This window comes from Melanostigma gelatinosum (genome assembly GCF_949748355.1).
Source record: "Melanostigma gelatinosum genome assembly, chromosome: 3".
NCBI lineage: Eukaryota > Metazoa > Chordata > Actinopteri > Perciformes > Zoarcidae > Melanostigma > Melanostigma gelatinosum.
This window is the reverse complement of record NC_136636.1, coordinates 13,133,708-13,156,709: the sequence shown is the minus strand read 5'-3', so window position 1 is coordinate 13,156,709 and position 23,002 is coordinate 13,133,708. Positions and strand designations below refer to the sequence as shown.

At 40.7% G+C, this 23,002-nt stretch overlaps 2 protein-coding genes across 2 annotated transcripts; both read left to right on the top strand.

Moving 5' to 3' along the window:
* Nucleotides 1–403: 403 nt before the first annotated feature.
* os9 (OS9 endoplasmic reticulum lectin) lies at nucleotides 404–11,972 on the top strand (the record flags this gene model as incomplete). The annotated part of the gene is made up of 15 exons (XM_079297207.1): nucleotides 404–571; nucleotides 1,021–1,203; nucleotides 3,983–4,046; nucleotides 4,127–4,203; nucleotides 4,558–4,656; nucleotides 5,350–5,551; nucleotides 5,854–6,009; nucleotides 6,135–6,250; nucleotides 6,630–6,690; nucleotides 6,988–7,070; nucleotides 7,163–7,360; nucleotides 7,475–7,676; nucleotides 8,097–8,264; nucleotides 8,748–8,857; nucleotides 9,847–11,972. 15 exons carry the CDS (start codon nucleotides 404–406, stop codon nucleotides 9,982–9,984), a joined length of 2,025 nt encoding a protein of 674 aa, XP_079153333.1. The 3' UTR covers nucleotides 9,985–11,972.
* Nucleotides 11,973–13,568: 1,596 nt separating this feature from the next.
* Nucleotides 13,569–22,079, top strand: c1galt1lb (core 1 synthase, glycoprotein-N-acetylgalactosamine 3-beta-galactosyltransferase 1, like b; the record flags this gene model as incomplete). Its single annotated transcript, XM_079266074.1, has 4 exons — nucleotides 13,569–13,586; nucleotides 15,196–15,415; nucleotides 19,260–19,924; nucleotides 20,385–22,079. 4 exons carry the CDS (start codon nucleotides 13,569–13,571, stop codon nucleotides 20,697–20,699), a joined length of 1,218 nt encoding a protein of 405 aa, XP_079122200.1. The 3' UTR covers nucleotides 20,700–22,079.
* Between the last annotated feature and the right edge of the window lie 923 nt (nucleotides 22,080–23,002).

Below are 23,002 nucleotides of genomic sequence, written 5' to 3'. Positions count from 1 at the left end.
TCCACTGTGTCGTGAAAAAAAAATAGATATAATTGTAAAATATTGGACTTTATACATCTTAGAAAACATTAGTGTGGTGTGTTCCGCATGTTTGTAATTTGGCCAAATTAGCTTGAGCCATAGACTGTAAACTAAATGGCTTGAGCCCAATTGGTGCCCATGCTTGTACCAATGTGAGTTTATTGTATGGAAGGACAAACAGCCTACATGTGCGTTGTTAATGTGTTTTTTAATGCTACAAAGATAGAGGCGCCGCCCATTCACATTGTACCGGATTTGTAAACGAATTCACCCCAGAACCATTGGCAGGCACAAAAATCAGCCAATGACAGACCCGCACTTCTTGCATCGACCAATCAGCAGCTACCATGTCAGGCGTCCTGTGTTGTGTTGTGTTGCTGTCATGAGGAGAGAGTCCACCATGGCTGCTTCCGTGGTTCGGTGGCTAAAAAGACTGTACGTTTTCATGTTGACATGTCCCCTCTGTGTCCCAGCCTTCTTGAATTTCGAAGAGCTGAATGAGATGAAATATGGGATTGAAATTCTTCCAGACCCCGTCATGTTGGGCCAAGTGAGTGAGGGTGGTTTTTGGGGAAGCTAACAGTTAGCTTGCTAGCTAGAGAGTAACGTTAGGCTAACGCTGCCTTTAGCTAGCATCACATATCTGCCTTTAACGTTACTAACGCGAGTAACGAATAACCTCTTTGTTATCTGGTTGAGAATCCTACTTTAAAATGTACAATTTTCTTGCGAGTTTGACGAGGAACAGTTAATGCTGACGTTGTTTACATGGGACCTACGCAGCAACCATCGTTGACAGCTGTCACAACACAGCTTCCTCACTTCCACTTCCGCTTAACGTTAGCTAGTTAGTTGCAACTTCATTATCTTTTAAAATTGACTAACTACGAAGGCAGTCGCAAAACCAGCTGACGTAATGTAATAACTTCAAGTAACGTTACTTTGCTAATCAATGGTATTGAAGATACTGCAGCTGGCGTAACAGTGTTTCTCCTTCAGACCAAGACAGAGGAGGTGATGATCGTGTCCAGCAAGTACAAGCAGATGTACGAGTGTCGACTTCCAGCCCAGGCCGTCCGCTTTCATCAGGACCCTGCCTCTGAGCCGGACTCACACGGGTACTCTGGGCCTGACATACCGGACCTACTCAGTCCAATGCACACTGCCCAGTGTCTAGTAAAGGTTAGTTATCAACTGTATCTATGGGATCTAAATAGATGCTTATGCTGTTTAAAAACGAATTATTATATTCTGACTTATTTAAGCAAATGGCTTTTGTGTGACTATACAAAATAACACCAGAAAGCAGTTTAATCGGATCACTTGAGCCATAGTTGATGATGTGAATGTTGTATGTGACTGTAGATTGAAAGCTAGTTTGTTTGTGTTCGTTAACTTTGCAGTGTAACGTTTGGGGATAGTGAGCATATCTGTCCTCTGCTGGGTACAGGTGCAAAAATAAAAGGGCAACTTTCTTTGAGTCTGTACACGGAAAATGGCACAAAAAGGTACTGGGGCATTATTTTAACCTTCAAAACAGGCTATGTCAATCAGTCACTCACTCACTTATTAACGACCACATGACCGAGGTCGGTAGACTTCGATTTCGGTAAAGCATGGTGTATAAGCCCATTACAGCAGTGACAGAACATCTAAACACAGACATCAATATCAGATTAGACACATGACACACAACAGACATTCTCCACATACAACCACAAGACAAACATTCACAGTACAAAATAATACAAAGTTATGAAGTGCAGTTTATCTGTCAGGGTTAGTTAGACGTGTTGTTATTGCAGTGGGGAAGAACTGTTTTTAAAACAGAATAATTTGTCAGGCAGGGTCGTACAGCGCCCCTAGAGGGCATCAGCTGGAAGAGGGGGTGGGCAAAGTGAGAGAGGTCATAGTTGCAAATGGGCTGACAACATCAGATAAACTGTATATGCCCATTTACAACTTCTGTCAACTTTGCAGTGTGCGTAAAAACCACACAAAATACAGAGAGATGGATAAAGCACATGCCATGTGTGCTAACACAGCTGTATTATTCAAGTGTATGGCATTCCTTGAGAAGATGTCAAAACAGGAAGTGGTTATTTACAATACCTATCACACACTGATAATGATATATTCACAATATATGATATAAAATATACATTTTCAGCTACACATGAAGGTACAGTACCAACATAAACTGAATCAACGTCCTGTCAGCATGAAACTGATGAAGGAGACACGCGTCTCTGTACTGCTGCTTTATGTTTACACTTGTTCATCTTAGAGTTAATTTAAGCTTCTTACAACAGAGATCCTGTTTCAATGTGACCTGGCACCTTTGTTTCCACACCGGGAGGCTGTGGTTGTGAGGCATACTGAAGGAATCCATGCATTCTTTTATGTTTGTATGTTTCTGGGTTATCCGTCTGTCTGTCCTTAGTATGAGTTATGTCCCATTCTGGTGAATGCAATATTAATCATGACATAATGTTCTGCAAAAACACTTTTTGTGCCACTATACGACACCATAATAACTCAAGAACAGAAGGGGAGATTGTAACCATATTGCACATTTTGTCGGATACTGAATGTGTGACACTAATCTTGGGTGCCTAACTAGAAACTGGTGATTGTAAAGATCTTTTGTGCTGCCAGATTAAGTGTGTGTGTGTGTTTATGTTTTATAATTTGTAGCATCTTTGCAGCAACATCCATATATGAAGCAATGTCTACAACTTTGTGTTCTATTAGAATCAGCTTCATTGGCCGAACACGTGAACACACACACAAGTGACTGTTTGTTTCGCTGCTAATCTGCCACAGCTCATTATAGAGCGTGTGAGAAGGATTATACAAAATGGCGTAGATTATCGCTGCACCACGTGACAAAGCTCTCTATCAATCTTCTGTGCTCCTCTGTAGAAATAGTGACGATGGCATATTTCTCACGGGAAATTATTCACTGCAATCATACATCAACATAGTGATAACCTCCCTTTCGCCAAAAAAATACACCTAATACCTTTTATTACTTTCCTTCAGAGTCGTCGCTACATATACATGTACTATAAGGCCCTGGACAGCCATGGATGTAAACTGTAACTTGACTGGTTGGCGAAAGAATACAACTGCAAGGTGACATTATAGTTTGGTCCTGTAAATACATGGCTGTGTGGGGGACTATGTTTACAATCAAGAGAAGCTCATCAAAGAGAGATGCTGTCAGTTGTGATGCGGGTTTTCCTCTATATTTTATAGCAGAGGTGGACCAACCCGCCTGAAACCAAGACCTCCACCACCAGCACAACATTAACTGTCATGGACAAATGGCAGCGGTGGTTTTTTCACAGCAGAAGGCACATTTATTTAACAAGTGTGGCAATTGTTCTTCTAACTAAAGTGATCATGGGACTGGATACATCAGGATCAACTGCTGAATAATGTCCTGAGGGAAACCCTGTAGTGTTGTTTTAACAGGAGCTTAACTTAACACTGTGTGTGTGTGTGTGTGTGTGTGTGTGAGCGGCATTGAGAGGACACAGAGGGATTGCTTGCTTCAACAGCTGATTGTATTTTCATTTTTTGTTATTTTAACTGACTGCAACCAGGTTTTGAGCCTTTTTCATGAGTTCTTGTTTTTTATGTTAAAATTAATATTTCCCTTTTGACACACACATGCAAACCTAATTCTCTTCCTGCATCTTGACAACCATTTTCAATCAACGACCATCAACTGAAGTGGATTTAGCAAACAATACAATGAGTTAAAAAGTATTTTGGAAGGTGTCCTATTGTTCTTAACCAGTTCAAAAACACAACAACATGTACACAAGTTCGAGTGTGTGGAGTTCGAACGGGATGATCAATGATATTGTTGATGAGCAAGTAGCCTAGATGACAGGACAATGTGTCAGTCAAATACCGTTTATTCAAATGCTGTTGTCTGTGTTTTCGGCAGACGAAGGACTGGTGGACATACGAGTTTTGCCACGGTCAGCACATCAGACAGTACCACCTTGAAGGTAAGGGCTTACCCCCGTGTTTTTAATCGGTGTTTTCCATGACGATCGCTTGATGACGTCCGTTGTTCTTCTCTCCTTAGACACAGAAATCAAAGGGGACATTCTCTTCCTCGGATATTATGAATCTGAATTTGATTGGCGCAATGACACAGCCAAGGTAAAGTTGCCTCTGTGTTGTGGTTGCGGTTGTCTTTTCTATCATTCTTGGTGATCTTTGATGACTGGGTATACATTAAAGAAAGATAAAAATTATTTGATATAAACTCAACCCTTGTACTTGTGTGTGGCAATGGGTACTTTACGGTTGAATGCCTCAGGTGTTCATCTTACATATTCACATTATAATTATAGTCCTGATTTACCAGCTTTCAGTAATGAGGACTATCTGTGAATCATTAGAAGTGCACAAACATCAGAGGCCTCACATTTAACGTTTGGATGATGCACTGAGCCTCCAAGAATAGTGCAAATCAGTTTGGTAAAAAAAAATATTCTTCTGTTTACTTCCCAGGCCTCCAAACGGCACCGACTGAAGCGCTACCACAGTCAGACATATGTAAATGGATCGAAGTGTGACCTAAATGGAAATCCCAGAGAGACGGAAGTCCGGGTGAGACATTTGAATACAGGGTTTACAGGTCTAAGGTCTACGGGGTGAAATCTTCTCAAAAAATGATGATTAGCCTGCTCTCTTGCCCATAATTATCACTCTTCATGAATAATTTCAGGAGCCTGAAAGTGAGAGGATTTCCAACCAACTGTTGCAAAAATCAGCAAGCTGGACCAGTTTTCTTACCTGATCCCATTTTTAAAACTACACCCACACATTTCACACAATGTGTTCATCAGGGGGTCCTAAATCTTTGTGTAAAATATTTAAGCTTTAGGAGTTACGGTTTTTGCCTGGGAAGCAGGGCTATGAGATGTGCACCTCTGCCTAAAGTAAACGAGGAGTCTCTTCTCAAATACCATCACCTTTGATTGCTGACATAACAGCAGCAGAAATGTCTTCTTGATGATCTTCAACAAGCTCCCATTCCCACAATTTTCACTCTTCACACTTAATTTCACGTCAAAATGTAGTTAAATCTGTGTTCTTTCCAATAATGTAGCTGTGGAAGCAAACCGACTTCCACATTTTGCCGTAGGAGCCTGAAAGTGAGAGGATCCTGAACCATACTACTTCACCTTCTTCTTACACATTTAGCCAGCAGTACAGGGTAGCATCAGCTCTTCAGCATCCAGCATTGGCACCGCAATTCCTTCAGAAACTGATTTTCTAATTTGACTCTATTATTTCCAGTTTGTGTGTGAAGAAGGCTCAGGTGACTACATTGCCCGAGTGGATGAGCCTCAGTCGTGCCGCTATGTGCTGACAGTTCACACCAGTCGTACCTGCCTGCATCCGTTCCTGCAGCCGCCATCCACTGCCAAGCCACAGAGCATTGTGTGCCAGCCAGCACTCAGTGCCCAACAGTACATGGATTACGTCAAGGCTCAAGTCTGTATGTACACACTGTGTCACAACATCTGGGGAGGGTCCTGTATGTTACATACCCGAATGTTGTGTCCTGTTGAAGCAGGAGACTGGGGGACGACATAATGTGGGAAAGGAGTATTTAAAAGTGTGATGGTGATGTCTGATAGGAAGATAAAGCCGTACAATGTACAACTTGTTTGACATTTGTTGTTGAATAGGTGTTTGATACATGAAATCGTCAATATTCATTTTAAAGCAATAACAAATGTGTCATATGATTGTTGTTTCTCTTCCTCCTCCTCCTCCTCCTCCTCGGTCTGTTCCCAGCGGACACAAAGCGTAAAGTAGAGCAGATCTCAGAGGAGCTGAGGAGTCTTGATGAGATGTTGGCTGGTAATAAAGGGGCAGATGGTGCAGTGGAAGTAACAGCAGAAGATGCATCATCTGCACCAAGTGATGACCTGAACCTCTCCGATGCAAAAGGTGCATTTATTTTACAAATTATCTTTTAAAATATTGTGGAAATTTGTCAATCTACTAAATATAAATATCCACTGGGTTTTTATGTCCATCACACTAGACTTGTGTGTGCCTTTAATTTGAAACAGATACTGCTGATGTATCTGAGGACGCCGGGTCAGAGGAGACAGAAGATTCTGACTTCTGGGAGGGAGTTACAAAGCCATGGAGTTCAAAAACAACTGCTTCTCAACAGGAAGATCAGGTACAGAAATACCTCTTGGAATCTGTTTTCCCTTTTAATGAGTGATGCTTCACTAGTAAATAGCAGACTGTGCCAATGCTTTAATGTCAAAGTTCTGATTATCTTTTGTGGAGAAGCTTTATTTTTAATTTTTAATCTCGTATTAATAGAAAGCGTTTTCACGTCTTCTCTTAATCTTGGTGCTGTTAATAACAACCAGACTAAATTAACACTTTGTTGATACATTTTCTTTCAAACTTCATTGTTGTGGTTAACTGGCAATATATGTTTTAAATGTTGAGGTGGTTCTTCTCCAGCCAGATCCCAACTGCTAGAGGATGCAGGTTGATTCCTTCACCGCTTCTCGACTCTTAACGTGATTTTTGTTTTCTACGCACAGGCAGCAGATGCCGGCTATAACTCGCTGACAGACAATGAAGTCATAGATGATGGTGATGAAGGTATCGCATCTCTACGACACAAACACACACACACACACACACACACACACACACACAGACAAACTAAAACGCACAAAGAAGACCAATGCTATTCAAGATCATTCAATGTCCTGCTGCTTTACAAAGCCTCAAACAAGATGAATAGAACCGCAGTGTCTCTTATTTATTTCTGTGCAGTTAAGTTCTCAGATTTTCAAACTGAACGATTCCAAATGGAGAAATTTGTTAATTAAACATTTATTTGGTCTGTTGTTGTTCATTGTTGGACATTTCTCTCTTCACATTAATGTCTTTCAGTTGAAAAATTTAACTTTAAAATCATCACTGACCCAGCAGACCTGATGAAATTTGTCCAACATCTTAAAGAGAGTAACAGGAAGGTCAGTACTCGCCAAGATTACAATGAAAGTGTCTTTGCAGTGCATGGGTATTCCAATTCAATGCTGCATTTTTTTCATTTGTCTATTTTTAGAAAGCAGAAAACCAGGTCAAAAGTCGAGGAGAGACGCTGACGAGCGACAGCGTGACAGAGAAACTTGGCGAGGAAGAGAAAGATGAGCGACTACTACAGGAGTTCGAGGATGAGATGGTCGATCTCTCCGTGACCACTGAGAAGATTGAAGAGATAAAAGAGGAAATGCAGAAGGAGTTTGACAACATCATAAACGAGGTTTCAGACTAGAGACAATGTGTAATTTCAACATGAAGATTGATTTATTCAAATGTTACCAGACACAATGGAACAATCTAAGGATGCTTTGATGTGATTGTCGTTGTGTTTTAGGCTCAGCAGGAATTAGAGACAGAAGGTCTAAAAGGGGAGTTTGATCGCACTCAAGCAACACAGACACTGGAGACGACGCTGGACAAGCTACTTGATCATCTGGAGGAGAAAGACGTCCAGGACCCAGAGCAGCAAACACCAGGAGTCCAACGAGCCAGTGACCCCACCAGGGGCAGCCCCAGCCTGGCTCCAAAGCAGCCAGGTAATTGGGCACCCTGTCCCTCTGTGGTCATGTTCATATCTGTTAACTCTGTGTCCACCTCCCATCATTGTCATGTTTCATTCATACGTGGTGTAGATCTTCGTTGTGACATCTTTCATCCCAGATTAGACGCACACATGGAGTTCTCCACGGAGAATTTATGTTTTCAGATTGATATTTGGAATTCCATTGGTTAGTTAGAAGTCTTTCATCTACTGCCATTTATGTATCTGTGGGTGATGTTTGGTAATTAAATCAATCACAGTGTTATGAATTGATGACAGTGCAGAAATGTAATTCTTATAAGATAGTGTTTTGGAATACACAATCTTGGTTCTTACCTCCTCCATCCTGTGGCCCTGCTGATAGGTTTTTGAGGTGAACTGTGTTGTTTGTCCCTCTTTTGTCTCGTCACCCCAGACCAAGCAGCCGACGACCATGTTAAGATCAAAATTACAAAGTATAAGACGGGCAGCAGCCCTGATGGGGAGGTCAAAGTTCAGGAGATGGGCGAAGGAGACCCCCAGTGGCAGCACATAAAGGACGTGGTTAAAGAACAGCTAGAGAGAGCAGGACTGAAGGCAGAAGGTATGATGGGGGAGGGCCCGAAACACTCATGGCCTTTTTCTCTCTTCTCTCTGTTATCTTGAGCTTATAGTAGTTCTGTACTTCTCCTCTCATCTTTGTCAAGAAGCATACTACTGTCAGATTTAGGTTTTTCCCAGGTTAAGCTGTTCAAAGGATACTTAACATGCTAATATTATAAAGGGTGTTCTTCATTTTTCAGAATATGGAGAAACTGTTTAGACATTAGATCAGGGACACATTAAATTAGGTACTTTTTAAAACAGAATACTTAAAAAATGTAAAGATCAGAAGCAAAAACATATCTCTGACTGCAGCTAGCTGAAGCTTATCCTAAAGGCAAAGGGAAATGAAATGTGTGTCCATGTGCGTCCTTTTTCATTCAGTTATGTTTATCATGCTTCATCGTGATTATTTGTTCGGAGCCACTTGGAAGTACATGTGTGTAATCGGCACGCCTGCCCTTTCCCCTGTTTTTCTTTGTAGGTAAAATTGAGGTGAAGATCTTAACGCGAAAAAATGCAGATGAGGCAGGTGATCAGTGGCTGACAGAAGAAGATACAAAGTCCTTCAGGGAGCTCCTCATAAATCTCCTGGTAATTTAAGAAGTGATAGTAACTTTTTATTGGGTTCATTCGGAGCACTGTGGGTGGGGCTTAGGCGCACAATGCTGTTTACCAGCAGCTGTGTGCTGTAGAGTTTGCTCAATACTATTCCAGCCCTTATTTACTTTACTTCATTTACTTCATCACAGAAAGCTGCTCTTTAAAGTATAAGAGAATTTATTGAATTCCAATAATACTGATCAAGTCAATAATATCTAAAACTAACAACTACTTTAAAATTATGAGCCTACTATCTAAAATCAACAAACAATCTGGTGTGTGTGTGTGTGTGTTCCCTCAAGTTATCATTTTTGTTTAAAAAAAAATAAAGGTATGTTTCAGTATAACAGCAAAGAAATGTTGCCGAATATTTCATCGCACGTTGATTGAAAACATTTTTTTACTACTTTTACTGAAGCGTCTGATAAAAAAACAATAATGAAATAATAACTGTTGTGCTTCAGAAAAGTAGTCTGTGAAATATGAGGGAAAAGTAATGACCAGTTGGTTTCAGGTTTGCTGAGATAGGTCCGCAGGGTTTCCTGCAGCATTTTATTGTAGAGTTGAACTACCTTGCCTAAACACCCTCATCTAACATCATAAAATATGAAAACATGTTTTACGAGATAAAACATTAACCTGCAAGGAAAGGGAGCAGAGGGGTTATTTCACACAGCCAACCAAGCCTTTTCAATTAGTGTGATTATTGTTTTGTTCTTTCCTCCTCACTGAAACCCACTTACCACCCTCAAGTACACTTCTCTTCAACCTTTGCCAAACTGTCTACAAAACGTGTGTTTTGTCATTGACATTCAGCAAATCAGAATAAGGACTTTGACACGTATAATGAGCTTTTTCTTTTGTGGAGAAAAAGTTGAAAAAGTGACGTTTTCTTTTAATTTTTCACAAGTCGTACAAACATGCAATCATAAAGGTCGTTGTTTGTAAAACCATTATTTTCCCCCCCCCCCATCTTACAGACTGGAGGCACAGAAGAGGTCTACAAAGAGCAAAAGAGGCAGCAGGAGTTGGAGAACAACTATAGGTTTGTGTGGGGAGAGTCCCAGGAGGAGTCCCAGTCATCCGGCCCCTCTGACTCAGACGACGTGGACATATGAGCTCATTCAGTGCAGCTGTTGTGACGGTGAACTCCTGTGGCGGGAGCCCCATTTATTCCATTTCTGCTATTAAAGCTGGTGGATAATATCTACTCACCTGTTTGCACATTCAGAAAATGTGTCTGTGTCTTGAATAGGCAATATGTGTCTGGAGTAGGCACCAGTTATATGTTGCACGATGACCCCGCAACATCTCAGCTGTACTGTGCAGTTGAATGAAGTTATGCATTTTCCCCTTTTTTGAAGGGATTCAGTTTTGAAAGATGGTACTTTTTTTTTTTTTTTAGTGACTTCAACTGAATATTTGCATCTAGTTCTGAAGTTGCCAGCGGCACACTGTGTCCAGAGTTCAATTATTACTTGTATGTTGTTCTTGACAAAGAAGTCCTTAGATTTAAAAGACAGCTGGGGGGAATTGTGCATGCCTCAAACTGAAGGAGTGTTTGCACAGGTTGTTCAAGTTACACTTTACTCCAAAGGATGATTGTGTCTGGATATGAAAAACAGAGGACAAATACTGAAGAGTTCGAGGGTTCCCATTTCAGTTCCCACATGTCTTTGAAACTTTCTGTTGCTGCATTTGGTGATTAGATTAAACACAACTGTAGCTTACAGAAGTGTTTGCACACATGCTTTTGAAAAGGTTTGTCTAAACCCGGAATTTTAACATTGTTTCACAAAAAAGTCAGTTTATTTCAGGTTGTCCTGCTGTTAAATGGATCCAAAAGAAAAAAAACACTTAAAGAAGTTTAGGAAGATATATCTTTGTACTTTAATTTCTGACAATTTAACTTACCCTAATTTAGCAAAGGAAAAGAAAGAATGCTACAACGTCAATCAGATTCAGTGTACCCACATAATGAACCCACACAACTTTTCTAAGGATTGTGTATTTAAGGGCTGAATTTGTGTCATTTGTGAATGACTGACTACTGGGAACTCAACTTGTACATAATTGTTGCGTGAATATGTTTTTGAATTGATTTGATGTATAATAGCACAAATTAACTCAGACTCGAGTTACCAGAGTAAATGTGGTAAATTTAGGCATTTGTTCCCAAAGAAGCCAGTATCCAGAGGCTCAAGATCAGATAAGAAAGCAGAAAAATGCTTCAGGATCTAATGGTCTTATCTGAACTTGGGCCTGTATCGCAATGTGATGGAAAACCCAAAGTTAACGGGATCTGTTTATAATCAGATACCTTTGATCTCGGATAAATAAAGAAAATACAGTATTTGGAAAAATAAAAATGTTTGCTAAGTAATCGCACCTGTATATTTATTTGCAGTAGGACGCGCTTTTCTTTTGAAATATCCAGACCTGACCGGAAAATGCTGTCTTCTGGACGGAAAACGGAACCCAGATTAGTTAGAAGTAGTTTCTGCAGCGTTTTGAAACATTTTTACATGGGTGTTTTTGTCTGTCACGTTATTTTCATTAAACTACTGGGCTTAGTCCAATCAACAGTAAATCCAGCCAGCTCGGTCGGTCACCTGGATAACGGTAACGTTTCCGTTAGTTGACGTTATGTTGACACGACAGGAAGGATTGCTAACTTCACTGAAGTTACCGTTAGCAGTGTCGATCAAACCAACGGACCAGCTAACGTTTACCAACGGCTGTTTTAACAATAGACATTCAATACATACTTGTTCCAGTTTAATACATGTTCTGAAGACAAATAATAAAGGGACATTTGTATTACATCACAAAACTCCCAATGTACTGCATGTTCAGAAGAAAACTAATTAAAATCTTTAATGACCAGGTTTAACTGAACTCATGAGGATAACCTCAGACCAGTAGCGCCGAGATCAAAAAGTGGCCGATGGTATGCTGCTGCTGTTCAGTGGTAGGTACCAATCCCTGGAGTAGTATGCTACTGTTGTTCAGTGGTATGTACCTATCCCTGGAGTAGTATGCTACTGCTGTTCAGTGGTAGGTACCTATCCCTGGAGTAGTATGCTGTTCAGTGGTATGTACCTATCCCTGGAGTAGTATGCTACTGTTGTTCAGTGGTATGTACCTATCCCTGGAGTAGTATGCTACTGCTGTTCAGTGGTATGTACCTATCCCTGGAGTAGTATGCTACTGCTGTTCAGTGGTATGTACCTATCCCTGGAGTAGTATGCTGTTCAGTGGTATGTACCTATCCCTGGAGTAGTATGCTACTGCTGTTCAGTGGTATGTACCAATCCCTGGAGTAGTATGCTACTGTTGTTCAGTGTCATCTCTTGATGCATATGCACATTTAATGTAAATTGGTTTGATTCACGAACAATAAATGTATTTTTTTTAAATGATTGACAAAGTAGCGCAACACAGTGTCTTAAACAAAGGAATGTATCCATTTTATCTCCACTTTCTTGTTTGGATATATGAAAGTATTTTTAAATGACAGTAAAGTGATTTAGTATTTGCTGATGTGCCCTGAAACTGATATTATGGCAAATGTATGTGTAATGCTGCGTTCACACCGGTCGCATTGATTTTTTGACGCACTGCAAAATCGCATCCAACGCGCCGTCGGTCGTGTTCACACCAAACGCCGCAAAATCTCGTAGCGCCGGAGAGGGGGCGTGGTTTATCGTCCTGGAAGCCGTTCACCTGGCCGCCATTTCTTTCCGCTGTCAACCGTGAAAGGAATAAGGACAATTGCTGCTTTGTACGTGTTGTGGAAGTCCCTCAAACATCGGAATGCCAAACGCCGTCATGTCTGGTTCATAATATTGTTCAGAGGAGCTCCGTGGATTGTATCGAGCTGTATTCACTGTCTAGCAAGCCGCCGGTCGCTGTTTCCTACAGCTGTAGGAACACAAAATAAACTGATTTGGCTGTGATTCAACGGCAATAAACCGACAAAAAGGGACTCCGAAATAACTACATAATGATGCCGATTTGTACTGGTCTTCTCCGACAAAAAGGGACTCCGAAATAACTACGTAATGATGCCGATTTGTAGGTTACTGGTCTTCTCAATGGAGCTCTGATGGATCGGTGCTAGGCTATGCTAACATCGTAGCAGCTCCACCAGCACTCAATAACGTCACGTAGACGTAAATACGGCAGCGTCTATTCATTGTTTGTACCGTATGGTTTACACACACACATGTATACACATAGTTTGGTCCGGTCTCTATTGATCGCACTGCAATAACGCGTCCAACGTGCCATCGCAAAATCGCGGCGCGCCAGTCTCATCGCGTCTGTGCATAGACTTTGTACGTAATCTCGACGCGCGTCAAAAAATCAACGCGACCGGTGTGAACGCAGCATAAGGATTCCAGGTACGTGAACCCAAAAGCACGACTCAGAGACAGAATACAAGTACAGTTTCCTTTACTTGTGTACAGGTAGGGTCAAAACGGGGAGGTCAGTCAAGAAGGCGAACAAATCCAATAAGGTGCAGGTAAAAATCCAAGGTCGAAACACCAGGCAGGCAGGGTCGGAACAGGCAGATCAGGAACAATATTTAGATAACTTTGAGAGCTTGGCAGAGACACAAGACAATCTGGCAGGGAACAAGTGCAAGTGAGTGGACCTAAATAATGAGGGACTAACGAAGTAATGGGCTGCAGGTGAGATGGGCGTGGAAGACCAGGTGAGGGGAATGAGTAAAACTTTTAAATTGCTATGCTGTTAGCTAGCTAACCTTTCTAACGCTACTTGAGCTCGAGCTAGCTAACGTCACAGAGCTAGCTCCACTAATATTAGCAACCTAATGTAACGAAACAGACCGAGTGAAACGTTATCTGAGATGTTAACAGTTCAATAGTCATCAAGACAAAACAATACTGGAGACTTTGAATTGCGGATGATAAGCGCAAGTTACCTCGGCTTCTTGGTTGATCTCCACATGGCTGTTGCTCAGAAGGATGAACTGAAGCTGTTGTGTCATGTTGTCACTCAAAAATGACTTTTAGGCAATGAGCAGTTTGAATAATAAAAAATATTCTATCGTCATTACAGACACATAAACCTACAATAGACAGTACGATGTAGATGGATCGTGATTCACTGAACTTGTATAGAGAAGCGTGTATCCACGACTTCACAGAAAATACTGCATTATGCTGATAAATTACGGTAGTCTGTTATTGTTAATTGACGGCATGGACTGTTAATTTACATGGGAGGGATGAACATTTAGCTGTATGTTACATGTATTATGAAATACTGTAAGATACCGTTGAAAATCCACTGTAAATTTCCAGCAATTCATTACAGTGCAGGTATAAAATACACGCCAGACACTGCATCTTAGTGCTGTTAGCTGAGCTAAGTTCTCGTTCAGGGAGGGGAAACAACAGCTACGTCGTGGTCAAAACTGGCTCAGCTTTCGCTTTTACAAAGTTTATGTGTCGTGTTATAATGAAGTAGCTGCGGGATACTCCAGCTGCTATGGTGTATGTATCGAAGCCCATTTCCGCAGCAAAAATAAAATATATTTTGTGTTTAAATATATATTTAATTATTAAAAAATAAAAAAAATACAATAATGCACCAACACTTTTGCTGCATCCATCTGTAACCATGACACTGACGAGATGTTTCCAGTTGCTGTTCAATGAAGGTTGCCACATCAGTTTTATTCTTTCTACGCCAGAGCTGCTCCTTGATGAAAATCCTTTCAAAGGTGTTTGCTTTGTACCACTTTTTTTTTTTGTAGTTTTTATTTTATTCAATTTGGTGATTTCTTTTTTTTCTTGGATATTTTATGAATGTAAAAAAAAAAAATATATATATATATATATATATATATATACAGTGCATGTACATATATATATTTTTTTTTGTGATTTTATTTTATTTTTTTGTGATTTTTATTTTTTTTCTTCAGTGATTTTTTATTTCTTGGATTTTTTTGTGATTTCTTTAAATTTAGTGGTTTTGTTGATTTTTCTTGGATTTGTTTTTGTGAATGTAAAAAAATTATACATAGTGTGTGTGTATATACACAGATATATATATATATATATATAGATATATAGATAGATGCAGAAGCTTAAATTGTGGTAAATATAACGTTTTCGGTGTTTTTTTCTTTTGCTGGTGGAAATGGGCTTACATATATTCATGCAATACTGCTGGTGAGTAACATTAAACCACACCTTAAACAGGGAGTGACCCTTTTACTCAGTTGACTGATTTGATTTTATCTCCTTCACCAGCTTATTCAGCACCTGCCAAGTTGAACGACTGACGGTGAGGACACCGGTTCCAGATTCTCCTTCTGTGCGGGTTTCGTGGTGGGAACCTGCACGCTGTACGTGTTTCTGCGGCAGGTGTGCTTTGAGAGGACCATGTCATCACAGCCGGACAGCAGCTTGCATCAACTTCATGACCACCAGCAACAGCTTGAGGAAGAGAGGAAGATATGGAAGAAGGCGAGGTCTGCTCTGTTCAACCTAAGGCACCCTCACCATACAGGTACGCCATATGGAAGTTTATTTTTTATACAGAAAATAAGTACAACAATAAACTCAACATTAGTTACTTATAGGACGTAGTATTAAACGAGTTGTTGTTGAGCTTGTTATGATTTCTTTATGTATCACAGTAACCGTGTCTAAAAACCTGTTCCCAAAGTGTTTACATTTATCACTGTCAAAAATACATTTATGTTCAACTGAGTCAAATGCTTGTTTGGAAATCCAAGAATAGCATAAAACCATCGTCCTCAATTAAAATAGTCGTAATAAATAAAGTCCAGAACTAAGCAGATATTATTTTGGGTAGATCTTCCTTTGAGGAATGCCTCTCTCTCTCTCTCTCTCTCTCTCTCTCTCTCTCTCTCTCTCTCTCTCTCTCTCTCTCTCTCTCTCTCTCTCTCTATCTCTCTCTCTCTCTCTCTCTCTCTCTCTCTCTCTCTCTCTCTCTCTCTCTCTCTCTCTCTCTCTTTTGAAACAACTTCCCTTTGGAGTAAAAGATTTACCACTGCTGTTTATACGTCTACTACTAATGTAGCACCTGGTTACCACAGAGGTCCGGTTCACAACACTGTAAAGGCACATACACACAGGAAGCAGTGTTATAAAAATATAAATGCTTTATTGGTACAACCTATGTGGAGTAACCAGTGACCGCTGGTTTAGCAGGCAGGAGGAGTTCACAGACCAGGTGATCAGATAGATATCAAACAATTTAAAGCCAAATAAACAAAACAAAAAGACCAGGGCAGCGTCCCACTAACTAGAAAAGAAATGAAAACAAAAACATAAGTACTCACCAATAACTGCAAATAACCAGAAAACCAATCCAAAAGATTATCTTTCCACCCACCTGTTCAGCAACCCAGCCACCCCCACTTGGATTCCCCCCCAGCTACCATTGGGTGCACTGCTCAGGAAACTATAAAATAACACAAATACACCATTACATATCCCTTAATTATACAGAATTTCCCCAGCACATGAAATACATAAAAGGATATATACCTGACACAGCCATCCCCCAAACACACGCTGTCCCCTCCGTAACTGACGCCTCTCAGACACTGCGCTACTGACGCAACGTATGCGGCCTCACCATACGGCTCCGCTTGTTGTGGGAGAGAAAGCAGGTGGACTCGCCCCCCCACGCTTGTGGCGGCGGAGACCGAGAGCAGATTCAGCACAGCCGCTCGCGACGGCGGAGAGAAAGACACAGGACGCGAGTTGCCAGCAGGTGCCTCTTTTCACCTAATCAGGACCGTGCACCTCATTACTGGTCCGACGGACCCACTAGTTACACCGTCAGTTCCACTTGGTTACACTAATACTGCTACTACTGCTAGTATGACTACCGACAACCCACCCACAACAGGGGGCACACTCTGGACCTAATTATCACCAAAGGTGTAAACATTTCCAAGGTTGCTGTGACTGATGTTGCACTCTCTGATCATTTCTGTGTTTTCTTTGAGAGTGCAATCTCCTTGCACACAAATGTCCAAACCAAGGTTGTGACAAAGCGTTACATCTCTGAAAACACGAGTGAACTATTTATTCAGAAGTTCTCCTCCACACCAGCCCTCTCTTGCCTCTCAGTCAATGAGCTTGTAGATGGCTTCAATTTTAAAGTTAAAAATATTATTGATGCCATTGCACCCACTAAAGTGAAGGTTGTCTCGGGTCAGCAAAGATCTCCTTGGAGAAATGCTACGTTGGTCAAAATGGAGAAACGAGAGTGTCGGAAAGCTGAGCGCAGGTGGCGAAAAACTAATCTCCAGGTTCACTGTGACATCTATAAAGAGAGACTTCGCAATTATAATTTGGAACTTAGAAATGCAAGGCAGTCATTCTTCTCTGACATCATAACCAAAAACAAGAACAATACACGCGCCTTATTTGCTACCGTCGACAGGCTAACAAACCCTCCAGTGTCGGTAGCTGCTGAACTCCAATCCACCTGGGCATGCAATCAATTTGCCTCCTTTTTTACGGACAAAATTCTGAAAATTAGACAAGCAGTCAGTGCCTCCACATCAACCACAGGATATGTGTTGTCCCGATCTAACATCATTCAAATATAATGACACAATTTCATTCAATCGACCGTAGAAGCCTAGAAGACATCATACAACATCTGAAGTCATCCTCCTGCTGCTTGGATATTCTACCACCACACTTTTTCAAAAATATTTCAAACAGCATGACCACTGATCTTTTACAAATTGTAAACACATCCCTTCTCTCAGGTGTCTTCCCACAAGCCCTAAAAACTGCAGTTATTAAACCACTCCTAAAGAAAGCTAGTTTAGACTCCGCAACGATGAAAAATTATAGGCCAATATCAAACCTCCCATTTTTAAGTAAAATAATTGAAAAAGCGGTTTTCCAATAGCTGACCGACTTCTTGGCCGTAAATAACTGCTTTGATGTTTTCCAGTCAGGCTTTCGACAGCACCACAGCACTGAAACTGCTCTTGTTAAGGTTTTCAACGACATCCACTTAAACATAGACAATGGCAGAAGTTCAGTCTTAGTGTTACTAGATCTCAGTGCTGCATTCGACACGGTCGACCATGCCATACTCCTAGAAAGACAAAAAATCTGGGTGGGACTCTTTGGCACAGCACTTAACTGGTTTGAATCCTACTTGAAGGGCCGAGAATACTTTGTCTGTAGCTGATTACACATCAGAGCTGACTAAAATGACATGTGGTGTTCCCCAAGGCTCAATACTGGGGCCTCTTCTGTTCAACATCTACATGCTTCCACTAGCTCAGATTATGGAAAACAACAAAGTGTGTTATCATAATTATGCAGACGACACACAAATCTACATAACTATGTCACCAGGGGACTATAATCCCATACAAGGGCTGGGTAACTGCATTGAACAAATCAACAACTGGATGTGCCAGAGTGTTCTTCAATTAAACAAAGATAAAACAGAAGTAATTGTTGTTGGTACCAAGGACGAACAATTGAAAATCACCGCTCAGCTTCAGTCACTGATGTTAAAACCCACAAACCAAGCCAGAAATCTCGGTGTAGTTATGGATTCAGATCTCAACCTGAACAGCCATATCAAGACAATTACAAAATCAGCCTACTATCACCTGAAGAATATATCAAGGATTAGAGGATTTATGTCTCAACAGGATTTGGAAAAACTTGTCCATGCATTTATCTTCAGCAGACTGGACTACTGTAACGGTGTGTTTACAGGTCTCTGTAAAAAGTCCGTCAGAAAGCTGCAGCTGATTCAGAACGCTGCAGCTCGAGTCCTCACTAAGACCAGGAGGGTGGATAACATCACTCCAGTTCTGAGGTCTTTGCACTGGCTTCCTGTCCAACAAAGAATTGACTTTAAAATCCTGCTGTTGGTTTACAAAGCACTGAATGGTTCAGGGCCAAAATACATCTCTGATCTGCTGCTACCTTATGAACCATCCCGACCCCTTAGGTCGTCTGGGACCGGTCTACTTTCTGTTCCCAGAGTCAGAACTAAACATGGAGAAGCAGCGTTCAGTTTTTCTGCTCCACATATCTGGAACAAAGTCCCAGAAAGCTGCAGGTCTGCTGAGACCCTCAGCTCATTTAAATCAAGATTGAAGACCTTTCTGTTTGCTGCTGCCTTTAATTGAACCACATTCAATTGATATATTAATCAATTTCCTGCATTTCTGCATTTTACTACTGAATTTTATTTGATTTCGTCTTTTGAATGTTGTCTTTTCCCCTTCAACAATATATTATATTAACTATTGTATGATTGAATACTATCAGTTTACTATGGCGAGATTACAGTGTAAAATGTTATATTACTATTTGTATCTCCTTACCAGGTGAGGATAGCGGCATAGCTGATGAACTCTACAAAAAGGTGCGTATTCTTTGCTGGGTGATGACTGGACCCAACAACCTGGAGAAGAAGACTCGCCATGTGAAGTCTACTTGGAGTCGCCACTGCAATATCGTGGTCTTCATGAGCTCTGTGGACGACCCCGACTTCCCCACGGTGGGCTTGGACACAAAGGAGGGTAGAGACCAGCTTTACTGGAAAACGATCCGGGCCTTCCAATATGTCTACGAGCATCACAGCAACGAGGCGGACTGGTTCCTTAAGGCAGATGACGACACATACGTAATTGTAGACAACCTGCGTTTGGTTCTCTCGAACCACACGCCGGAAGAGCCGATTTACTTTGGCCGAAGATTCAAGCCCTACGCCAAGCAGGGCTACATGAGTGGCGGTGCGGGCTATGTGTTGAGCAGAGAGGCTCTGCAGCGATTTGTAGATGGATTTAAAAGCAAAGTCTGCACTCACACTAGCTCTGTAGAGGACCTGGCATTGGGGCAGTGCCTGGAGAAAGTTGGAGTGCTGGCAGGGGACTCCAGAGACACTGTGCAGAGGGAGACATTTCACCCATTTGTCCCCGAGCAGCACCTCACTGCCAAGTTTCCCAAGAGCTTCTGGTATTGGAGCTACTGCTACTACCCGATCTCAGAGGCAAGTGCAGCAAACATTCTGGACTTTCTCTTTGTTGTTGACGTGGTGTTACGCTGGTATGATGCACCTTCAGCACTGCTAATGTTTGAAAAGACAACTAGCTTAAGACGGACAACTATATGCTTGTTAAAACGGATGTACCGATCAAGTTCTTTTGGTCCCAATATTGAGTATCTGCCGACACAGTGTTCCCATCAGATACTTCTATTTTATTTTTGTCTTCTGTATATGTTTTGCATAGATTACATGAACAAATTACTCTTACTGGCTTTTTGCTTGCAATGGGGAGTGGTGCAGTGAGTGTGGCTGTCTGTGAGCCTGCGGTGCAAAAATAGATAACAGTTAACAAAGTTTTCCCGTAGCTGTTTGTTGTCTAACTGGTTAATCCACAGTAACAAGGAATGCTCAACCATTTTGTCTCTGTATTGTTTCATAACTACAATACTCTCTTTTTTCTCAGGGTCCAAACTGCTGCTCGGACTTGTCCGTGTCATTCCACTATGTAGATGCCCCACAGATGTATTTATTGGAGTACTACACGTATCACCTGCGTGCCTTTGGCTACAGATATCGTTACCAGCCCCCCGTGCCGCTGGGTTACAATATTAAGCAGTCAACTTCCCGGGATGCTGCAGAAGAAGGAAAAAAAGAGCTGACTTCTCAGGAGAAAGGACAAGGAGAGGGGAATGCTCCATCCAGGCCTGACAAGAGACAGGATATAGATTCCCCTCCTGCTGCTGGTAAGGACCCTCCTGCTGTCCCAGCAGGCAAATAACAGTTTGACTGTGTGGGTGCGTCACGGAAACTGCTTATTCATTGTGATGATCTTCGCTCCGATTTTTACACAAGTAGAAAATAAGTCCACTTTGATTTGAAATGTCTCCACATATAAGTGTGTTTCTGATGGACTGCTGCTAATGTGAATTGCAACTGCGAGACTGGTCTTAAGGCCAAGAGGTGATATATGACTTACCCTCGTTTTCAGGGTTTTTTAGATGGTTTTACAGCTGAACATCTTCTTTAGATGTTGGGAATGGCTTTCTGTAACCTGCACTCATTTGTTAATTAACTAAAGCACCTTTTTAATCCACATGATACTAGTATGTTCCAGAGACACTTCAATTTGATTCGTCAAATATTTTATCTTTTTCTTGACTATTGCAAATCCACCAAAACAACTTGACCTACCACTCTCTACAGCGAAGTGTCTTATGGTTTGCTGGAGTTGTTTGACTTAATTTCACACGGATGACCATATGCCTTGGAAGCCAATACACATCAAGAGCTGCTCAGATGGAGAATAAAGCTTTTCAGATTAAATTTAAATCAAAAGTGCCTCACCTTGTACATCAGCCAAACATCTATTTGTCCACAGTGATTCGGTGTTTGTTTTAGCATACTGTGGTTACCCAGTTTCCATGTCATGTTTGCTGCATCCCAAACTCGTCAGGCTGCATTCAGAAGCATGTTCACGATAAAGTTTGGTATAACGCTGTGTACACGATCTGTGGAGGACTTAATCTTTTTTTTATTTGATTGTATGCTGCGATAGCTCAGAAGCTTGATTCCATGTAGACACACACACATCCCATTCCCCCTCATCTCTTCCTTGTGGACTCATCAGCTTGTGCCTTGTCAATTTGAGATTGTACAATTCATCAGCTGCACACATGACTTTGCACTGTGACATCACCATGATGAGAGTGATGCTTTCAGATGGAGTATGATTTTATTGAATCCTTCCAATGTAATGAGTATATGGCCTTTGGGAAAGCCAGCAGATGACTTGTTCATGTCAGCAAGAATTTTTATTTTATTTTTAGTTTGTGTAATTCTTAAACTCTGGATGGGCCCGACCTTTTGTTTTGTAGTTGGTACATTGTGCATATTTAGAAGTATTAATAGTTCCTGTTGTGCTTTGTAACCAAACAAATAATTAATTTTGTGGGTGATGCAGTAATTACCAAATACAGAAACTGGCTTCTGGGATCAGTGATGATTCAGACAGAACAGATTTGTCGTTTAGTTGAAAATTGAATGCACTTTTGTTAATAATTGCTGTTTTTCTTTTTAACCACTTAAACCTCTTATTCTTTTTCAAGGTAAAAAATATGAGGTAATGCCTTTTGTACGTGTTTACACTCCGTTTCCTTCTGTACATGAGCACAGAGCATGTTCAGTTTGTTTTCTTTTCATGAAAATGATCCAGTTTAAATCAAATCGGCATGTTTTACATAATTGCTTCCTTTGAAATTTATTTGAACAACATTTTAGTAGGAAAGGACTATAGGGCAGATTCTTGTGCGGGCCCAACACATCTGGTCTCTGGTGCCTGTGATACCACACATCCAGTCCAACATTCAAATTAGATCTAAGGGAAAGGTGTACAGTGCTGTATTCATTTTTGAAATGTATTTATGTTGGTATTGATGTTTAAATTGAGTCAGTACACTTAAGTGTGTAAATTAATTTTGTGTGACCAGTGTGCAGGATCGTTTGGTACTTTAATCACTATAAATAAATGCATATTTTACTGCACGTTTGTTTTGTTTTTACATTTGTTTACGTGATAACGAGTCAGAACAATTTCTATTGACAGTAGAAAAGCATCCATGCATGGTTAATGTGGCTTTTCCACCTCCCTGGCTGTGGTTTAATAACGTTGATACATCGTCCTCTGTTGTTACAAAGCTGTGAGGATTTATCAGCGCTGTGAGAGACTGCAGGTTTTACAGTCTGTGTTGAGGTGGGGGAGGCGTGACGTCCCACCACGGAAAGCGTTGAAACCTAAGTAAGGAAAACAAGGTTTTTAAAAGATTCGGCAACACATTTGTTTTGTTTAATTTTGAGGAGGATGCACATCCATGCACACACCTTCCATGATTGATGAATTGGCATATATATATATATATATATATATATATATATATATATATATATATATATATATATATATATATATATATATATATATATATATATATATTTCTGAAACAGAAATCAGATGTGTATATATATATATATATTAAAATATATATATATATATATTAAAATATATATATATTAAAATAAAATAAA